General features: G+C 49.5%; 3 protein-coding genes across 15 annotated transcripts in view; 2 read left to right on the top strand and 1 right to left on the bottom strand.

The window, feature by feature from the left end:
• The window catches only part of DUOXA1 (dual oxidase maturation factor 1), an 11,456-nt gene extending 3,730 nt beyond the window's left edge, over positions 1–7,726 (bottom strand). For 2 of the 12 annotated variants that reach the window (XM_014548813.1, XM_014548818.1), the window contains exons 1-4: positions 7,317–7,726; positions 6,904–7,035; positions 431–471; positions 141–317 (exon numbers count right to left, since the gene is read on the bottom strand). In XM_014548813.1, the coding sequence (XP_014404299.1) occupies positions 141–317; positions 431–464 (211 nt within the window). In that variant the 5' untranslated portion in view covers positions 465–471; positions 6,904–7,035; positions 7,317–7,726. Of the gene's footprint in view, positions 1–140; positions 318–430; positions 472–6,903; positions 7,291–7,316 lie in introns of those variants that run through there. The other 10 variants (XM_014548820.1, XM_014548824.1, XM_014548819.1 and 7 more) reach the window with 6 other exon arrangements.
• Positions 7,727–7,838: 112 nt separating this feature from the next.
• On the top strand, positions 7,839–13,385 carry LOC106728032 (dual oxidase 1-like). Of its 2 annotated transcripts, XM_014548774.1 has the most exons (5): positions 7,839–7,914; positions 8,536–8,671; positions 10,165–10,255; positions 12,622–12,705; positions 13,122–13,385. In XM_014548774.1, the coding sequence occupies exons 3-5, from the start codon at positions 10,177–10,179 to the stop codon at positions 13,304–13,306; spliced, it is 348 nt and encodes a 115-aa protein (XP_014404260.1). In that variant the 5' UTR covers positions 7,839–7,914; positions 8,536–8,671; positions 10,165–10,176; the 3' UTR covers positions 13,307–13,385. The 2 variants fall into 2 exon arrangements, with proteins under 2 accessions (XP_014404260.1, XP_014404261.1); XM_014548775.1 differs by lacking the exon at positions 8,536–8,671.
• A 175-nt stretch (positions 13,386–13,560) lies between these two features.
• DUOX1 (dual oxidase 1) overlaps positions 13,561–13,643 on the top strand; it is a 33,164-nt gene continuing 33,081 nt past the window's right edge. The window contains exon 1 of the mRNA XM_014548728.1: positions 13,561–13,605. Within this exon, the coding sequence (XP_014404214.1) occupies positions 13,561–13,605 (45 nt within the window). The remainder of the gene's footprint in view (positions 13,606–13,643) is intronic.

Here is a 13,643-nt window from a genome sequence, read left to right as displayed (position 1 = left end):
GGGAGCTTGGGGTGGGGGTTGCTTTCTCAGGACTGAAGCCTGTTTCCTGAGCCTAGTTATAGTGAGAGAGTATGGCCCCCTCACCTCAAGGCCAAGGTCTCTCTGGGGCCAGGGTCCCCAGGGCTGGGCTTGTTTCTTACCGTTTTGCCCCGAATGCCAGGTAGGATGATGATGAAAGTGACCAGTGCAGTAAGAAAGATGGTGATGATGATGGCCAAGGTGGTGTCCATTGGGAAGGTTGGCTTGGGGCCAGCATAGAAGGGGAATGTGTGTCCAAAAGCAGCCATTCTGGTGGGGTTGTGCAGGGAAGGCAGATGCTGTACAAGAAAGATAGATGTTTATTGAGTGCCCTGTGTGCCAGGCACTGTTCTTGGTGCTGGAGATACAGCCAAGAATAAACCAGATCAGGCCCCTCTTCTCTTGAGCTCACCAGACTCCACTGTTACTGCCATTCCACTCCCCATGTTCTGGCTGTGAACCCATGTTCTGGCTGTGAATGAATGAGGGTCTTGGCAATCAGTCTCTGTGGTTCCATGTTCCCTTCCTAACCTCCAGGTCTCTAAATCAGTGCCGCCACCACCCTGGAGGCTTCTCTGCTTCCTTTGGCACTGTCTTAAGAGACACAATTCTTTTTTTTCTTTTTTTTTATCTCCCTCAGGCCTCCAGACACATCACAGAACAAAAAAAGAGCTATATTTACTATCAAGTGAAAGCATAAGGGTAAAAGATAGTACAGATGGCACAAATTTTGGTTTTCCTCCTCAGTCCCCAAAGGAACAAAGGTCAGACAGCTCTGCTAAGTATATGATCCAACTATATTATCAGAAGGCTGATTTCCAGACCTGGCACTGCCCACACTAGTCTGTCAGCTTTCTCAAGTGCCTGGCTCCAGCTCTGGCTACTCCAGAACAATTGAGTTGAATTGAGTTCACCTCAATAAGCGCTGAAGGAGCACCTGCCATCCACCAGGCATGGCGCCAGGGCCAGAGGCCAGATGTCCTTCTACCGCACACGTCATCAACCGCAGCCTTCCTCCTTGACTTAAATTCCCAGGCCTTATTTCAGCTCACACACTGGCTCAGCTCTTCTCTGCCTGTTCCCTGATTTCAGAGCTATATTTACTCTAATTTGTCCCTTTGCAGACAGATAGTGTGTTTTATTAAATCCAGACAAAATGGATTACAAGACACACTATTACTTTATGCGAAAGAAAGAAACTACAAATTAAACCATGACAGCCATTGTTGGTAAGATACACCTCAATTTCAGAGATGTCAAAATGTGAGAATAAAGTATATTTTACAATCAATGATTCCAGCTCTGCTCATTTCCCTGAGTGTGATCTACACTGGGATCTTGGTTTGCGCAAGAGGCTCCATGCTTTATACACTGACTAGAGGCCCAGTGCATGAAATTCATGCATGGGGTGGGTGTGGGGTTCCTCAGCCCGGCCTGCACCCTCTCCAATGCAGGACCCCTCAGGGGATGTCCGACTACCTCTCGCAATCCGGGACCATTGGCTCTTAACTGCTCTCCTGCCTGCCTGCCTGATTGCCCCTAACCACCTCTGCCTGCCTGCCTGATCATCCCTAACTGCTCCCCTGCTGGTCTGATCACCCCTAACTGCCTCTGCCTCACCCCGCACCCAGGACCCAGGCTTCCCTCCCTCTGGCTGGCCATAGGCACCCAGGACCTGGGACAGCTTCGCCCGGGCCAGCCGCAACTGCAGGGGACCATGGGTGGGCAGCTTGTCCCTCTCCCGGGCCGCAGGCACAGGCACTGGCGCCTGGGACCGTGGAGCAAACAGCTTGTCCCTCTCCTGGGCAGAAGGCGCAGGCACAGCCACTGACGCCCAGGACTGCGGGGCGGGCGACTTGTCCCTCTCCTGGGCCACAGCCTGGCTGGTCCCCATTCCTCTCTTGTGAGCTCATTTGTGCCTGGCTGGTTACCATTCCTCTCTCCTCAGTGTTGAGTGTCTGAGCCATTATGGCGTGATGGCATGAGGGCATGACAGTGTGAGGGTGTGATGACCATTTGCATATTAGCTCTTTATTATATAGGATGAGAGTGAAAGAACAAGCTTTGGAGTTAAGTAGTTCTATGTTTAATTTCCACCTCTGCCTCTTGCAAGTTACTTGACCTCTACAGAGAATTTTATTTAAAAACTAGAGGCCCAATGCATGGATTTGTGCACTGGAGGGTCCCTTGGCCTGGCCTGCACCCTCTCGCAATCCGAGACAGGGGATGTTGGAGAGCCGGTTTGGGCCCAATCCCCACAGGCCAGGCCAAGGAACCTCACCAGTGCAGGAATCCATGCACCAGGCCTCTAGTATGCATATAAGATCTTAGGTTAATCTCTTCCTGCCCTCCCACCTCCCCCCTTCCCTCTGAGATGAATCAGTCTGTTCAATGTTTCCATGTCTGTGCGTTGAGTATCTGCTCCCTGGTGGTCAGTGTGCATCATAACTACCTGTCAAATGGTGGAACAGTGGCATAGGCTTTTATATATATAGACTAGAGACCCAGTGTACAAAATTCGTGCACAAGTAGGGTCCCTAGGCCTGGCCGGCAATCAGGGCTGATCTGTGGGGCAACCAGCAGGGCGATCAGGGCCCCTGCTTGCACCTGCCTTGGCCTGGTGCCGCCTGCTCGCCGGCCCCTCCCCCTGCCCCTGGTCGCTGTGCTGCTCTCATTGGGGCCCATCGGGGTCCATCAGGGTCCATCGGGGTCCATCGGGGCCAGCAGTGCCTCCACTGCTGCCAGCCCGCCCCGCAGTCCCGATGCCCGCCATCTTCTGTGCCACCCCCTGATGGTCAACGCACGTCTAACTCCCAGTCAGTCAAACTGGTCAGTGGAACTCCTGCCCGTGAGGACAATTTGCATATTTGCCTTTTATTATATAGGATGGAGATGATAATAATGTTTACATCATAGGGTCATTGTGAATATAAAATGAGACTGTGTATGTAAAGTGCTAAGAATAGTACCTGGAACAGAATATCAATACATGGAAGCTACCAGATTGGGAAGGCGATGACAATCTATTATTTCATTTATCTCCAATCCTTTTTGGAGAGAACTGGGCTGGAATCAGTTCTGGGTCTGGTTCCAGTTCTTCAACGAATAATGTAACATTAGGAAGGCAAATGACAACTTCCCCAGTCCTTTGTTTCTTTCTCTACAATTAGATATGATGATCTTGGAGTCCCTTCTAGTTCTAAATACTGTGATTCTCCTACAAAACATCATAGCTCCCAGACTTCCCCTTTCCTTCTGGGCTAGTTATTTTCTTAACTTGTCAACTCTCCCATCCCAGAGGAAGGAGTATCTCTTTTTCTTCTGGGCTCTGAAACCTATCCAGCCTGCCTTCACCACCACCTTTCTCATAGCTTATGCTTCTCAAATCTATATTTCTAAGTAGACCTCTTATCTGGGCTCCAAACACAACAGGGTCAATTACCCCATGGGCTTTTTCACTTGGATGTTCCATGGATGCCTCAAATTTAACAGGTCCCAAACTGAATTCACTGTCTCTATTTTGCTTTTCATTTTTTATCTTTTTGGTCACCACTCCATTAATCAAATAAAGCAGAGACCTGGAATATCGTACTTCTTAAATATTTATTGAAACCATCCATGCATTTCCTTCCCCACTGCCTCTGCCCTAATTCAGCCTCATCCTGTCTTGCCTGGTGTCAGAACAATATTTCTAACAAGCAAATAGAATTATTTCAATTTTTTGCTCTGGGGAAAATCTAATCTCACCATCACATAGAAAGTCCTTTGTAGTCTGGTCCCACCTACCCTTCCATCTCCATCTTTCACTCAGCCTAATCTCTAGCCACACTGAGCTATTGGTCTTTCTCGAAATCTGACATGCTCTTTCAAGCCTTCATGCCTTTGTACGTGCTATTTCCTCTGCTTGGAATGCTCTTACATTCTTGGCAAACGCCTTTTCACTTTTCAAGTCTCAGCTTGTGTTAACCCCTCTGTGAAGGATGCTATCAGATATATGTGGATGTTCCTACATCTAATGTTCTGATTGCATTTTGAACACACCTCCGTCCATGATCCCAATAATCAATTTATAGTCTGTTTGAACATCTCCCTCCCTTCTAGCTTTGACTATCCTTATTCCATCTTTGCAACTCCTGAACATAGCATATACTAATCAGTCTGTGGATCAAATGAATGAATATTATGAACGGGTTCCTCCCTGTGCAGGCAGCATCTTCTATTTGGAACACAAGGGGGAGCTATATTCCCTCATTGTCATTCAACATTACTTTGAGTTCTCACCAATATAGGGCTAAGGACTGGGCAGGAAGGGATTTGACTAACCATGTCAATTTTTAATGATTTCACAAAATTTTCAGAAATTTTGGATTCTTCAAAGCACGAATGTTCATTTTAAATTGAATGGTTGGATTCTTCAAAGCACGAATGTTCATTTTAAATTGAATCTGAAACATACATTTGAACTCTAGCTCAACGTGAGTAACAGAATTTGTGGATTAAATTATTTTGTAAAATATGTCATAGTGATATTTATTTTATTTTCAAAAATATTTTAATTGATTTCAGAGAGGAAGGAAGAGGGAGAGAGAGATAGAAACATCAATGATGAGAGAGAATCATTGATCGACTGCCTCCTACATGCTCCTCACTGGGGATCAAGCCTGCAACCCGGACATGTGCCCTTACCAGGAATCGTGCCTTGACCAGTAATCGAACCGTGATCTCCTGGTTCATAGGTCTGATCGCTGAGCCACACAGGCTGGGCAGTGATATTTATTTTAAAGCAGATGTTTATTGGTCTAAGAGTTTTAAATTTATGAAGCCTAAAATGAAACCATTATAATTTTGATAGAAGGCTATATTTTTTAGGAAGTCTATAAAATGATTAGTTAGTAAGATAGGAAGATAAAGCAAGCTTGCTAATACATGTTACATTCTGTAACTTCAAAAACAAATATTTGCAATATAAGCAAATAATAGTGTAATGTATTTTGGTCAGGGTCACCTTATTCCTGCATTTATTTAAAAGGGAAGTTATACAATATGTTACAAGAATGGCTCATCTCTATTAGTATGGTGCAGCAAAGAAACACTACCAAAGGCTTTCTGTATCCTAAGCACAGAACATTGTTAACTTATTTCCAATTTTCCAAAATATTTATTAAAGATGACTAAATCAAAGAGATAATTGGTGAATGAAATTTGCCTTAAGTTTTTTTGTTCAATTTAATAAATTAGGTCTTTCTTAACCACATTGCCTAGTTTTTTTCTTTGTTTTTTTTAAAATATATTTTTATTGATTTCAGAAAGGAAGGGAGAGGGAGAGAGAGATAGAAACATCAAAGATGAGAGAGAATCATTGATCGGCTGCCTCCTATATGCCCCACACTGGGGATCAAGCCCACAACCCAGGCTTATGCCCTGACTGGGAATCAAACCATGACTTCCTGGTTCATAGGTCGACACCCAACCACTGAGCCATGCTGACCAGGCAACATTGCCTAGTTGAAAGTTAATTTTTCATGCTCCTGTCTTAATTTGATTTTCATGATTTAGCTAACAGGCCTCTCCTGCATGAAGAGGTGGGACTAAAATGAAAAGTCCCCACATCCAGCAATCCTGCTTTTCCTATGAAGCTTATCATTTCCCTCAGGAACACCTTCCTCCCTGATTTGCCAAGAAGGGTCTGACAGTAGAATTTCTCCTCATCTGATAAAAATCTCATGTCAGTCTTCACTTGACCCACTTCTCCCTGAGCTCACCACCATGATTGGGAAATAAACACAATGCACATTGTTATTAATAAACACTAGGAACAATCAGACATACACCTACAAGTTCATATAAACAGAAATACAGGCACAACAAGGAAGAAGTTCGCAGTAACAGACATCTAGACACTAAAGCCCTGCACCAGATGCCCCTGTAACAAAACTGGGGTACTTTTTCACTGGGGCAGGCCAATCCTCACACTTTGGGGTCCTCCTTTATTACCTGACCTGGAAAGATGTGCCCTTTCTGATGTCCCTTAAAATACTGAAGCATTTCTCATATTAAGTTGTATTCCGGACACATCCTTCCTGCCGTAGGATGAAAAGGGACTCCCATGTATGTATGAGGGGCCAGCAAGAAATAGATCCAATCTTTAAGAAAATTGATCCTAGTACAAGCTACAGTCCCCAGCATCCAAAGTTCTCAGCCACTTTCTTACTGCTCTGTAGCCTCTCTTATAGCTTGACAGGAATTTCTTCCTGAAGTCTCCTGCCCACCTCCCCCATCTCTGGAACCCATAGAGTAAGGACTATTAATTCTCTCTACAAATGAGGAGTGGGTCACATGTCTGGAGTTGCCAAGAGCTCTAATGGGTGATACACAGCTACTATACTGTGATTGATGGTTTATTTCTCTGGTTGGGGTTGACCCCATTAAAACTTTACAGCCCTGGCTAGCTAAGGAGACCCCGTCACAAACTCCTGTCCCCGCCTCTCTTCTTTAAGAACGTGCGTGGGCATGTGTATGTGCGTTGTTGCACTAAAGGAAAAATTAAATGGAGAATCAGAACAAGATCAGAAAAGCAGCCTGAGACAAGGATCTCCAGTAAGGGCTGAGGTAGTAAGGACCCAGGGGTACTGAATCATACAAACCGAACTATCCAGACTTTAGCTAAGCAGGGAGAAGGACTGGGTGTCTGTAAGTCTTGCGACATTTATGGCCTTACAAGATTTTTCTTGCTTCCTCTTAGCTTCTTACCAAACTTTTTCTTTGAAAATCTGGTTTTGATCCGATTGAACACAAGAAGTGCGCCCCTAGGGGCCCGGGCGAGGGCGGCACTTTAAGCCCCCCTCCAAAATGCACCGGGACTGCAGCCACATCCCCGCCACTCACATGGTACCAGGGTTCCCCACCTTCGCGTCTTCAAACAATGCGTGCGTGGCAGCTCGCGCCGCTGGCCTCCTCCTATGGAACCTCGCCCGCGACGCTCTCCGGGGTGGAATCAGGGGACCTGGTCCGGACGTTCTGTCAAGAAAGCGCGCGCCCTTTCTCTCCGCGGGGCTCCCTTCCACCCCCCACTTTTCTCATCACTTAAGGACCAGGCTCTGACCCGACAAACCGGGTCCCGGATGCTTCTCCACCTCCTATTTTAAACCACCCTCGACCTTCTCAGACTGCAGCCCAGGCTCCGCGGCGCTGCCCAACGCCAGCCCGGCACAGAGGAGGGACCGTGCCCCTCCGCAGCCACCCCTCAGACTCCGCTCTCCTCCCCGCATGCTCAGCGCCCCGGCAGCTCCAGCACAAACCTAGCGATGCTGTCCGGGGCGCGGGCAGCGTGAGACCTCCGCGATCTCACGGTGAACTGCTCGGGGGTGGCGAGGGTGGATAGCACCGTCTCCAACAGGGTCTGAGGATGCGTGTCTTGCTGGGACGCCTGGCCAGGTCTTCGGACCAAGGTCTTAGAGCCCAGAACCAACGGTGCGGAGAGGATTTAGGGAGCGCCTCTCCGGCCCCCTGCACCCTTTCCGTCTTCCACTCCCAGCCTCAGCAGACCCGTGCAAGCGGACTTGCCCTTTTCGCTCCTCACGTGGCCACACCAGCTGAGCCCTAGCCACGGACGCGAACTTTCCCTCCACTTGGGTCCTGCGAGCACGTGGCGTCTCACCTTGCGCTCCCGGGTGTCCACGGGGCACCTCGGCGGGTCCCCAGTGCGCCGGCTTCTACCCCGCCCCATTTCGCCCCGCCCAGCCATAGATCTGGGGTGCGCCGCCTGCTGTCACCGACCCCCCCCCCCCCCCCCCCCAGCCCCGCCCGTCCTGGCGCAGAACTAGAGAGGGAGCTGGACGAGAGCGGGCGTCCGGGAGCGAAGCCGCAGTCCCTGAAGGGGGGACTCCGCAACCGCAGGTCAGATGCCGGAGGGCTGCCCTGGGCCTGCAGATCTGGCGCTGGGAGAAGGGGGCCGGAGGAGGGGGGAGCGGAGGGAGCCCCAGCTCCGCCACATTTTTGAGGGAAGGGGAATTCAGCCAGACCCTCCCGCGCCTCCGTTCTTAGCCTGAGGCTGCAGTGGGTCCCGTTAGGGCCTATCCTCCACCCACCAAGGTTTTGGGAGACTAGATGCTTTGGGGTCTGGGAATGTTGGGTGACCTGGTTTGCTTGGGCGTCGGGGGATCTCCCTGAGCTCTTCCTGGCAGCAGCACATCATGCCGGGAGGGAACTGGGGACTTTTAGAGACCAGGCTTTCCTCTTCAGTCCTCCCTTGGGACCAAGTTGGACTCCCTAGCAGTGGTCGGCAAACTCATTAGTCAGCAGAGCCAAATATCAACAGCACAACGACTGAAATTTCTTTTGAGAGCCAAATTTTTTTAACTTTAACTATATAGGTAGGTACATTGTTATTAACTTAATTAGGGTACTCCTAAGGCTTAGGAAGAGCCACACTCAAGGGGCCAAAGAGCCACATGTGGCTCGCGAGCCCCAGTTTGCCGACCACAGCTTAGGGCCTTGACTCCTCTTTCCCCACCCCAGAGTCACTGCTGTAGGACTTCGTGGCTGGAAAAGTTGCCATGTGGGTCAAGAAGGAGGCAGGCCTGTATTCGCTTCCTGGTTCTGCCGCTGCCTGGGGCTTTACAGCCCTTTCCTGAGGTTGTGCCTTCCTTTGAAGGTTGGTAAAAAGTTAGGGAACAAATGTGCTATGTAAATCCCTGTGGCTACCCACCCACAAGGAGTGCTTATTACGTATCCACCTTCTCCTTCAGGTTGTTCCCACAGCCTGGCCTGCAGGCTCGCTGCATGCTTTTAGGGACTGAGTGGTACATTGGTGTCCGGACCAAGGATCCAGAAGTCAGAGTGGGAGGGGAAGGAAGCAGGACATTCTAGATCAGGGAAGGACCACTGTGGGCACTTCAGCATGTCCAGCCTTATGGCTTCAACCATCCAGAGCCCTGCTCTTTCTTCACAAACTATCAAAGGCTGGTGTCTGGACAGTCTCTGGGATGGAGTGGGTAGAACACTAAGCTTTTGAATTATGACAGGGCCTACATTTTTTCATTTTTTTCTTAAATTTTTTTATTTTATTGATTTCAGAGAGGACGGGAGAGGGAGAGAGAGTTAGAAACATCAATGATGAAAGAGAATCATTAAATAGCTGCCTCCTGCATGCCCCACACTGGGGATCAAGCCCACAACTCGGGCATGTGTCCTGACCAGGAATCAAACCATGACCTCCTGGTTCATAGGTCGACGCTCAACCACGGAGCCACGCTGGCTGAGCTCATTTCTTTAATGAGATATGGTCAGTGGGGGTGAGGTCACCCTCTGGGTTCCCTCCTCTGTGACTAGACAACCTACCCAGGAGCCCTGAGGGCTTGGCTTAGAGATGAGGCTTTCCATGAGCTCCCACCTTCCTCCACTAGATAGTTCCCCAGCCCCGCTCCACCCCCAACCTCCATATTGCCTTTAGGAGGTCTTCACTGGTGTTGGGCGCTCCCTGTACCACTTAGAAGTCCCAACCTGAGTCCCCTGCTGCCTCTGTCTCCCTGTTGTCGCTAGGTGATCTATTGGCCTGGGGAGAGCGAGCAGGACGTTGGCATTAAACATAGGAACCCCTCTGAGTTGACTCAGAGGAGCCAAGCTCCAGCCCACACTCTCTAGATGACATTTACATAACACCTGCCACTTCTCAATCTCACATTTGATTCCCAAAACCATGCTAGGAGGTAGACAGTTCAGACATGTTTACTCCCACAACTGGAAGAGGAAACCAAGGTCCAGACCAGATAAGTGATCTCAGATCCACACAGTGGACTGGCAGTGGCACCATATCCTGGCCTCCTAACAAGGCTCTGTCCAAGGAACACACTGCATAAGCACGGTTTTCCATTTATTCTTGGGCAGCAAAGTCCAGTAATGTGAGGATCTCTGTTTGCTTTGTTCATCACTTAATCTCCAGTGCCTAGGCCCGTGCCCAGTACATAGTGGGTGTTCATCAAGTAATTTGTGAATGAGTGAAAGATTCTTGGGAGGGAGGGAGTCTCCTTGCTCTGTGCTACTTACTGTGGCCTTGTCCCAGCCCCATGCCTGGATTCATGCCAAGGCCCTGACCTGACTTTCCATAATTGCTGGGGTTCATTCTCTCGAAACTCTGTCTTTTTCTAGTGTCTCCATTTTATGGTATTCTCCATTTTCATCATGGGCTTCTGCCTGGCTCTGGCATGGACATTCCTGGTTGGGCCATGGATACCCACTGGTGAGTACAGCTTGGAGGAGAACCATGGCTAGGAGCAGAGGAACCCAGCATCTTCTGGGCTTCTCCAAGGACAGAAGCTGTATCACATTCATTTCTATGCCTGCTCCCTAGCTAACACAGTAGCCTGCAGGTGCTCATCTCCAGCGTGTTGATTGTGCCTTCCTTTCATGTCACGTATGGGGCCAGGAGAGCAGCTCTGAGATCCTGTCCTTAGTCTGAGTGGGTGACTCTTTGGCTAATGAGAGTACTTTTCTTTGCTCTGTTCTCCGAGTTGAGGAGAAGGGAAGACTCAGCCCTATGGCCTCCACCCCTGACCCCAAATAGAAAAAGATTAATTAGACACAGAAAAAAAATAAAGGATCTTGGGGTCAAATTGGACTGAATGCTGACTTCCTCAAAGGGAAGTCACCAATGTTCTAAAACAATATGATTAGGAAAAAAATCCACAAGAGTTTCATCTTGTTACCTTTGGCTTTGGATAGTCTCTTACTAGAATCTGAGGCAATTCCCTATAGTCTGGGTCTCTGAGGAGGGAAGTGGGCTTAAGGTGCCACAAATTAGGTTAAAAGAGCAAGTCTGTGATCATCAGGGGCGGGGATGCAAGAACAAGGAGCAAAGAAAATCTGTGAAATGATCTGTCCTGGCTGGCGGCATAGGGTGATGAGCCAGCCCCTGCAGCTTCTCCCTTGCCAGAGCTGCTCACATTTGCATTTCTTCCAACCTTATCTATGCCCTGGCCTTAGATTTTCCTTTTCTCTTGCCTCTAATTCCCAAGAGGCATTCTCCCCCATGCCCTCCCCAACAGCTCCCATCCCTTGTTCTGCCACAAGTTCATCTTATTTTAGAGATAGAATGTATGTGGCTGCCCTATTTCTGCCCCAAGTCCTGATCCTTAGTTGGTTTCTGCAGGGATGGAAAATTTTTCCCTTCATCCCTTCTTGATTCTTTGGCTTCTTTACCATCCTAAGCTGAGGAATGGGATAGTGGTCTGGGGCATCAAAGGGGAGAAGGGAAATTCATAAGACAATAGGAAGAGCAGATATCTGGTTAGATGTTTGCCCTGCCATCCAGATCAGAAGTTATCTCTGGTATTAACCCTCTTCCTGGGCCAGGCCCCTACCTAATATTTTTTAGGTGGTTGAGAAAAGGGTAGTTTTTTCTTGAGTCTGCTATATCTTGATTGCCTTCAGCTCAAAATAATCCACATGCCAAAGTGACATATTTTGGGGTCACTTATTCTGCTCCTCCTCAGTTCTTTGCTCAAATATCAGGGCCTGAGTCATTTTTCCTCTCTGACCACCTGGTGTGTGTGTGTGTGTGTGTGTGTGTGTGTGTGTGTGTGTGAACTATGGGGCAGGAGAGTAGCTCTGAGATCCTGTCCTTGGTCTGAGTGGGGAGACAATCTGAGGAATAGGCCTCCCTCTGGCTAATGAGAGTCCTTTTCTTTGCTCTGTTCTCTGAGTTGAGGAGAGGGGGAGACTCAGCGCTATGGCCTCCTCATTTGGGGAAAGGAATCTGACTGGTCATCTGATCTACTGACCAGAAGATCCCCTGCTATATTTCTGATTCTGGATGCTTCCCTCTGCCCCCATTGCCTGAGTTCTTCCCTCGGCAGCCGAGTACTCCCTCCCAAACCCTAGATTTTTGGAGCCAATAGGGTCAAGAGGAGGAATTATATGGGGGACATGTTGATCCCCAAAGAGAAGGGGGCAAGGTTATCCACTTGACTATCAGTCCCTGATCCCACCCAAGAAACTGGAAAAAGGATCAAAACCACAGCTCTGTGATCCACATCCTTGCTCTGGGCTCTACTCAGCAGGAGAGGGCCAAGCCCCTGCCCCTGCCTGGGGATGGATCAGAGAATGACATGTCCTTTCCTGGGTGGAAGAGTGGCTTGCTCTTTGGGGGTGGCTGTCTGTTTGGGGGTGGCTAGCTCTTGCTCTGTGTGATGTCTTAAGGCTTGGAGTGGCTGCTGTCCTGCCATGTCCCCCAGGGAGCTGAGGTGTGAGAGTGACAAAAGTCTCTTGCATCTCCTTCTCCGTTGCCCCTGTTCTTCTGCTTCCTCTTTCTCTCTGAGGCCATTTGTCAGCACACTGCACGTGGCTACCTGGCTACAATCCTGAAGTGCTCCCTGCCATATCTGACCCCCCCACCCCCCCGCAACAGCTTAAAGATTGGGCTTGAATTTGAACATCACTTTGCTCTGATTGGCTCCCTCTGTACCCTCCCCTACCTCCCACATCTGTGCTGGATGTCCACTTTCTGCTGACCCAAGTGTCAGGCTCACAGGACACAGATTCTGCAGGCCTGCCCATCCTCTCATGTACTGACTTGCACAGCTGCCCCTTCCCTCCATCCTCACACAGGAGCTCAGAATCCTATTTCCTGGGAGGTGCAGCGATTTGATGGATGGTACAACAACCTCATGGAGCACAGATGGGGCAGCAAAGGTCAGTGAGAGTCAAGTAGATACAGAGCCAAGGGTTAAGATGGTACCCACTGCTTAGGGCAGCGGTTCTCAACCTGTGGGTCCCGACCCCTTTGGCAGTTGAATGACCCTTTCACAGGGGTCGCCTAAGACCATCCTGCTTATCAGATATTTACATTACGATTCATAACAGTAGCAACATTACAGCTATGAAATAGTAACGAAAACAATTTTATGGTTGGGTCACAACATGAGGAACTGTATTTAAAGGTCCAGAAGGTTGAGAACCACTGGCTTAGGGTCAAGGACTGGCAGACACCAGCAATGGCTTATCCATTCCCGAGGTTTTAAGATCTGTGGTATGGAGGAAGCCTGGGAGAGAGGAGGTCAGGGAACTCCTCTGAGGATTGGTCCTTGTCCCTACCCATCCCATTGCAGGCTATCGGCTGCAGCGCCTGGTCCCAGCCACCTATGCAGATGGTGTGTACCAGCCCTTGGGAGAGCCCTACCTGCCTAATCCCCGTGACGTCAGCAACACTGCCATGAGGGGCCCTGCAGGGCAGGCCTCCCTGCAGAACCGCACAGTGCTGGGGGTCTTCTTCGGTAAGGGCCTCAACCTGTAGGGGATAGAGGCCAGGGGGGTCAGCCAGACACCTCTGTGTCTGAGGGGGACTCAGAGAATGAGGGAGAGAAATGTTGGAGGGTCAGAGAGACTGGGGAGAGAGATGGAGGGGCTGGCAATGAGGTGGGGTAGGGGTGGGAGCAGAGGGTTAAAGTCTGGTTAGAAGAGGAATAAATGTGCCCCAGGTTGAGCTGTTGACGGGGGTGGGGGTAGAAGCAGGAGCATGAAAATAATCTGGTGGGGGCTCTTGGTGGGATGCTCTTCTCACTCTTTGCCTCTGTGGCTCCTAAGACAGGCACAGTACAGGGTTCCTATCCTGGCAGGAGGGCTGGCGGGTG

Source organism: Myotis brandtii, unplaced genomic scaffold (genome assembly GCF_000412655.1).
Source record: "Myotis brandtii unplaced genomic scaffold, ASM41265v1 scaffold521, whole genome shotgun sequence".
NCBI classification, from domain to species: Eukaryota; Metazoa; Chordata; class Mammalia; order Chiroptera; family Vespertilionidae; genus Myotis; species Myotis brandtii.
The sequence above is the reverse complement of the archived record's forward strand: the minus strand, read 5'-3'. Positions and strand labels throughout refer to the sequence as shown.